General features: G+C 33.9%; 1 protein-coding gene across 1 annotated transcript in view; it reads left to right on the top strand.

Annotated features, from left to right (window-relative positions):
- The window catches only part of LOC106458050, a gene marked incomplete at its 5' end in the record, with an annotated part of 12,653 nt that extends 5,084 nt beyond the window's left edge, over positions 1 to 7,569 (top strand). Inside the window, 3 exons of the mRNA XM_013917504.1 lie at positions 6,289 to 6,461; positions 6,930 to 7,091; positions 7,400 to 7,569. Of these exons, the coding sequence (XP_013772958.1) occupies positions 6,289 to 6,461; positions 6,930 to 7,091; positions 7,400 to 7,569 (505 nt within the window). The remainder of the gene's footprint in view (positions 1 to 6,288; positions 6,462 to 6,929; positions 7,092 to 7,399) is intronic.
- Positions 7,570 to 7,743: the final 174 nt, after the last annotated feature.

Here is a 7,743-nt window from a genome sequence, read left to right as displayed (position 1 = left end):
CAAAATGTCGATTAGTAAAACCATTAGCTCAGGCTTAAAGTTTGTTTAATTGTTTTCAGAAGACGTCAGTAAAGCCTTAGATTAGTAACTATTAGTAATATATCCTGTTTAATTATTTAAACTCCAGAGGCTATCTCTGCATAGACGTCCCTAATTTCAAAATAATATGATACAGGGAAAGCAGCTAGTCAACAGCACTCACCTCAATTTCTAAGCTACTTTTGTTTGATCGAATAGTGGAATTTGACCGTCTCTCTTGTCGTGCATCCATGGCCACAAATTGTGGAGTGCGTTTTTTCAGGTCCGGACTCGAAGTATGGGCTCTCTAGTTCTCAGTCTAGGTACTCTATCCTACTCATTGTCCCTCGGGTTATCTGAATTGTTTTAAAAATACGTTATCTACGTTTCACTTTGCTTTTTTGTCCTTGCAGAAGGGTAACGCATCGAAACTAATGATAAAGATCACGTAAAGCTATATTTATCTGTGTTTTGTAAGAGTGTTTGGAATTCAGTAGAAACACACGTTAGTAACTCGAATTTTTGATACATTTAACGACGAATAAATCCACTGAAATGTAATCTACCAATTGCTTTACTTCTGTAGTTTTGTCTTCTTTACCCTATATGCGCTTTTTTGTTTGGTACAGTCTGCTTTGTATTCTCAGATATTTGTTTAAAAATGTAATAAGAATGATTTTATAAAATCACAACAACTATGTAATCATGGCCCAAAAATACTTGTAAACATGGGTGCTAACAATCAGGTTGATTCCTGTTATAAAAAAGAATGAGAAATAAATAAAATATTAAAGATTGGTTAAGGCGATTTTTATTTATTTGTTTTTAAGATTATCTCCTGGTGGTTCAGTGGTAATTTTATGGACTTTCAATGCTAAAATCTGGAGTTCGATAACTGCGGTAGACAGAGCGCAGATAGTTCATGATGTGAACTTGTGCTAAAACAAACAAACAAATTCGACTCTATCATAAAATAAGAAGAGTCGTTTGTGTGCTTTTACCATACTTACACTTATTAATGATAACTGAGTTAGATTTGAAAGAATTTTGTGAATTTTGTGAAAAATTTTCTAAACACAAATATATATATATTAACAAGTACCGTATTTGACGGCATATAGGACGCACTTATTTCCCAAAATTTGGGCTCAAAAAATCGCCCTGCGTCTAATATGCGAAGTTGAGACCTTCCGCAGGCTAATCTTCTTCCTAACGCTCACTATCCTAGCATACGATCAGTACAGCATTGAAGATGGAGGATCTTCTGGTTATGAAGATGATTAAAGTGTATCCCCATTTTCTTACTGTGTTTTAGTTTATGTTCAAGTGTTTTCTGCTTGTGTAATGTGCTGTTAGATTACTTTCACTAATATATGCTTAAATACACTAAAAACACCCCCATTTCAGCAGGTCAGATTCAGGAAAAAACCTCCTCACATATTACCTTCACTGCCAGTCATTGAAGACACTAGTTGTTGTACTCTTGTCTGATTGATTATGCACAGGTTTTTGAGTTCAACTTTTAAGTGATGACTAATAATTTGTGCAATAACATAGTTTAAAATGATATGAACTTTATGTAGGTGTATAAAACAGAAGAGTCCAAGTGCGTTATGTTTATGGCTAAAGAAGTTGCTTTGAGAAATGTTTCTTTAGTATGTAATTATAGAAAATATGGTTTACAAGGAACATCTTAAAAAAAAACAAAAAACAATTGAACAGAAAGAATATAACCTTTTGTTTTTCTTTTGTAACATTTGTTAGTCTGGTTAGAAACTGTAAAACAAAAAAAAATTAGTGTTTGTTATTAACATTGTCTTTTTTTCTAAGCTTTTATGTAATATTTTTGCTAAATCATTCCAAATTGAACCTAAGGTGACTTATTTCCATCATATTACACGTGATTTCAGTCATGAAAATTTTGGTTTATATGGACAATTTTAGCATAAAAATTTATGTTAATATGTGTCTAAACAGAAAATGCCACATGGAAAAAGAAATTGAGTTGCAAATGCACTGTTATTTAGTACAATAGTTACTGTAATAATCCCAGTGCTAATTTTACAATGCATTCTAAGAAAACCAGATTATAAATGTGATTGATTTATAAGATTTTGTCACAGTGTTAATATATTTTTCTATATTTCTGGTTTTAGCATTTTACAGTACAGTTTTTGCCACCAAGAATGTTATGATATTATTGTCATTAGCTAAAATTCTGAGACAACATGCTAAACATAACCACACTGCACCAGTTACTGCAATTATAAAAAAAATTCAGACAACTAGCACATGATAAGTTGTCTTCAAAAGGATTGTTGTTTTCAAATGAAAGACATGGGAAACAACACATTTGCTAATAAAACAAAATGCTAATTTACTAAGGTGGAAAAATAAAACTGTACAGAAAAACAAATGACAAAATATTTATACAGTTTAATAACATCAACACAAAATTCTTGTTCTATATTGTTCATTACAGACTGATCTAAAAACTTTGTATAGTGTTCACCTCTGCATATAATTTTCACAAAATTAACCATAATTCTGGGGTAGTTGTGAAATATAACAATCCCATGTTTATTCCTTACAATACATATGGAAACAAGGGAAGATTTACTTGCTAATTTCCAAATGGCTTTATTAGCCTTTTTTAGCATGACCTTTGTAGGAAGTGTTAGAATAGTTGTAAGTGCTTTACTGTTTTTATTTAAGCTGTTACAGAATGTTTGTTTTTTATCTTTAGGAGGATCTCAAGCAGTTGATACGCAAAGGACCTCTTATACAGAACATTCGGAAAGAACTACCTTTTATGTGCGCATTCTGAGAGTGGCATACACAAAAGCTAATGATGGTGTGGGAGTATCTTTTTCACCTCCTCTCCAACTCACTTGTAAGACTTTTATACCTATGCAGATCAGTTCTGGCTTCTTTATGCCCAAGTTTGAAGGTTTGACACAAACTAAGGCTCGAGTGGAAGCTTGGCTGAGGTCTACAGGTAAATAATAACTGTGTGATATAGCTTTTAAACTTGTCAATGTACTATTCAACTGTATTGAACACTTTCTGTTTTATTAAATATCTTATCAGAGTTTATTGTGTAAAATAAAATCAAATCTTAGTCTGTTAGTTTTTCTTTGTTTTAGGTGCAAGAGTGCTGAGTGTAGAAACTGTTGCAATGAGACTGTTTAGTGGTGGTGAAGCTTATGAGGGTGTTGAGGCATCATTCACATATAACAGAGGAAACAGAAATGAGTATTTCATCTTTGTAATAAGAGTTTACATGGATGGACATTACCAAGAACCTCCTCCTCACGTGTTACCTCCACTGCCAGTCATCGAAGACACTGGTTGTTGTACTCTTGTCTGACTGATCGTAGACAGGTTTATGTTTCAGAAATTATTTTGTGTTGAAAGTTAGAATTTTTATACATGTTGCTTTAAGCCAGTAAGAAATATATTTTGTTTAATTTTTACTAAAATGACTCTCTTATGTTATTTAGGATGTTTTTTTTCGAGTGTTGTCACTAAATCACCAGAAAACTAAGCACTTGATTTTGTTATGATGTATCTTAACAATGATCTGACCTTAGGGGTTAAACTTTATGAAGACAAGACTGTAAATATTAATACAGTCTTTATATTTTATTGTACACAAAAAATGATAACAGAATACCTAAGCACAAACAATGTAGAAAGACACCTTTTACTACTCTGTCTTAATTAGATGACACTAGGTTTTGTATAGAAGTAATTTTTATTCTTATATGCCATTCTTCTCAGAACAACCCTAAGAAACCCTAACAAAGGTATTTCCATTTTAAAGTATTAGGTTGTCCAGAAATTAAAGTACCGTATTTGATGGCATATAGGACGCATGGGTATATAAGATGCAAGCTTTTATCTAATATTTCGCTAAATTATTCCAAACAATGAAAAAAAGAAATTGAGTTGCAAATGCACTGTTATTTAATACATGTAGAGGAAACAGAAACAAGTATCTCATCTATGAAATAAGTATTTACATGTATAGATATTACCAAGAACCCTGCAATAGTTTTCTTTTACACTGTACTTACCTTCTCATTTATCCCAGCTAGTCTTCTACAGCAAGGGTCAGCACTAAAACCTTTCTTCCATATGCAAATTGGTTTTTCACCGTGCAATTACTATAGGGCCCCACTAGGTGGCTAGTGTTGCCTCCCATGGTTTACTTACACAAAATTCACATCAAGCCAGCATAATGGAAAGTGCTTGTAACAACTGCCCTGACTCTACAAGTGCCCACTGTGAGATGAGGTGTTCCATAAGACCACTTGATGTTTCCTCATGGTATTTTTATGCATATGACTTTTCAAGTGTGATCCAGACTGTACCCATTCCATTGGCTATCATGGAAAAACTAGTACCAGAGCAATGTTTCTGCCCACTTCTCTGGCTAGCAGTTGCTGGCTTTTAAAAATAGGATTTTGTGGTCATCCTTTGTGCTGTCTCCAGTAAAAGACCTTTCCAGATTGAAGGACCCTACAATACTAATTCTCCCTCCTTGTCGAGTGTGTCATGGGAGGACCTTGCCACATATAAGTTCCCAGCTGATGGAGTGGTGGACCATGGAGAATCCTCATCAATTGGGACCTAACCACTGGGGCTAGAACACTGAGTCCCTCTACTCTTCTTTCTATACATCTTTAACTTACAAATCCTCCTCCTGCACCCAAAGTCTGTTCATTAGGGTCAAGGTGAACACACTATTACAGATTCATTCTACATTGTACTAACAAAATTGCACTCCTGCAGCTTGTGTATGGCCTGTAGTGACTCACGGTTGGGTTTTGGTGTATACAGTCTCCTTCTCCCACAGCTGACATGGGGCCCTTAGTATTTGACAGTATAGTTGAGGTGACCACATCATATACACCAGTGATGTATCATTCACATACCCTACTCTCACAACAGGAAAGTGGCCCATAGTGACTGATGGTTAAAGAAATGAACCTTCCCTCACAGCTGGTTTTGACCTATCAAGTCTCTGGGTAGAGGAGGTGAGTGGTTTGAAGATTCCCAACCTCACTGTGCATATTGGCTGTCTTACAGCTTGTGTGTGAGCACTTGGATGGCCATCTACCTTTTCTGTCCATCCTTGCTACACGATTATGGCTTTTCTTCCTCTTCTGTTCTAATACACAAGCGAAGAGTATATCCTGAATAAGACGAGGTAGAGTCCTCAACTAGAGCCCTTGCTATTGGGTGTCACACTTCATGGGCTTCTTGCAGATGCTTTCTGAAGGGAGCTCATCAAGGTAACCTTTGCACTGGCACCTCCACCCTTTCAACATGGGATTCTAGCTACTTGTTGTGCAGAGTTGAGTATTCATATCAGAAGTTAACATTTTGCTTATCTGAAAATATATTTCTAATAGATACTCACCTCCACACGTTTCCATCCATCGTACCCACTTTCCCCTGCATATTTTTTTATTTTCTGTGTATCACACTTCTGTTGGTGGAGGTTTCTACTGTATGATTAAATCATCATGCAGTGGTGAAAATTCATGTGCTTTCATGTGAGATTACATGAGAGTTTTCACAAGTCTGGTAGCTTGGAAATCTCATTGGCATATTGTGGGTGCTCAAGAGGAAAGAAGTTATTTTGTGTGAAGAGATGAGCATTTATTTAACATACATTTTTCAGGTAAGGAAAATGTTAACTTTGAATACATTAAAGACTTGAGCAGCTAACATTTTCTCTGTTAGTAAAAGCAGATATTTGGTTTGCTGGAAAGGAATTTACATTTAATTGTTGTAGTTTCTTTTTTAACCAATGTTCAATTATTAGTTTATTTATGTAAATAAGCTATATAAGCAGATTAAGATCTTGAAAACAGAACAACTGAGTTGAATTTAGCAAAAATATGTTGATTTAAATTTTTTTTGCCATAAAAATAACATTCATCCAAAGAGGAGGTGGATTTGATTACAGTTGTACTCACAGAAATAGAAATAGGTACTTTCATAGGTTGTGATACACTGTTTAGGATTACATTCACTAGAACTAACCTTTAAGAATATGTTTTACCGGGTAAAATTTATTAATTTTACAAATAAACTTTCTGGTTTCTGTACCTGAGATTTTAGGTTTATGGTAAAAGTAGGTGGTCTAACCAGAACAAGTCATATCAACCTTTTAACCTGAATAATACGTAATGTATTTTGTGTGGAAAAAATATTTTGCCCTTAAATCAATAAAAAAAAATATTTCGTTTTGACTAGATTGTGGATTGTTCCTCGTGCTGACCCTAGCCGTCCACCTCAACAACTTGGTTATGTCAACCTGGTACCTGAAACTACAGGAACTTCAGGCTTTTGGGGTTTCCCAACATTTGAAACACTTAGTTGTCTTCTTGCCAGGTTCAATAGCTCCTCACATACAAATCCATTACCAGGTAGATAGCAAATAAAACAGATTGCTATAAAAATAAGTGTTTATTTCTTGAAGATTTTATTTTCATCAAAACCATGGTGGGTCACAAATGTAGGATTAAAAGACGAATATCAACTTGTAAACAAGCTTATGTTCTATATGCAGTGTTATCACTAGCAAGAGTGTAAAATGTTGGACATTTTAGAATGTAGTACATGAGCTTATGATTATACGTGTTTGTCAATGTTGAGAAAATTGAACTTTAGACAGAGATATGACACTAATCTTAATTTAAAATTAAGGTGGTATTTTAAGTTAATAAAAAATTGTTGTGATGATTGAATACAAAGCTTTATCTGTTTCTCCAGTAGTATTTTTTTACTTTCGTTTTTTTAAGTATAAATTTAAAACATTTATACAAGCAAATATAACAGTTTATTGTAGAGTAAATACTGTATTTCCTAAGTAATATTTTATGTTTATTTTAAAGGTAGAATTTTAACAGTAGAATGCCAGGAAATGAAAATCTCAGACTTCTCAAACTTCGACCCTGACCGTTCTTTTTGGTCAGAACATGGTGATAGGCAACGTCATTTTCTGTTTGTCATAAGAGTCTTTTATGAACATGGTTTACCATCAGTTGAAGACATTGGTAACTATTGCATCTACGTTATTCAAATTTGTTGTGATAGTTTGAAAAGACAATGATAGAAATATTGTGACCATTATTGTTCACAGACTTATGTAACATTTTATTTTTTGTGGTATTATTGTTTTATTAGTGCAACTGGTGTCATAAATATATCAGAATGTATTAGAACCTGGAATTTACATAAATCACTTGGAGAAGCTTTAGAGCAAATAAAAGTACATTGTGCATGTTTAGAAGAATGAATGTATGATGTTTGTATAGTTTCTTTAACAGCTATGAAGATAAAACTTTGTTCTCTTTCCTATCAGGTCTTGCAGACTTTGTCCCAGCAGCTTTGTCAGAAGGAGGTTTCTTTTCATTTCCCATCTTTGAACCTTATTCTAATGTCATTACAAAAGCTTCTCAGTGGTGTGCTCAACAAGTAGGACTTCGGTTTTGCAATGCACAATCCATTGAAGTAAAAATGAAAAATGGTTAGTATTCCTGTCGAAACTAATGATTGATAGCATCCTGTAAAGCATTTCTATTGCACCCATTCTTGCCCTTGCACAGGAAGGATATAACCATTTGTTTTTCTTTTGTGACATTTGTTAGTTTGGTTAGAAACTGTAGAACAAAAAAATTAATGTTTGTTATTAGACAAATGATTGGT

The sequence above is a fragment of the Limulus polyphemus genome, unplaced genomic scaffold (assembly GCF_000517525.1).
Source record: "Limulus polyphemus unplaced genomic scaffold, Limulus_polyphemus-2.1.2 Scaffold409, whole genome shotgun sequence".
Classification (NCBI taxonomy): Eukaryota; Metazoa; Arthropoda; class Merostomata; order Xiphosura; family Limulidae; genus Limulus; species Limulus polyphemus.
Note: the sequence above shows the minus strand (reverse complement) of the source record. Positions and strands in the feature narration are given on the sequence as shown.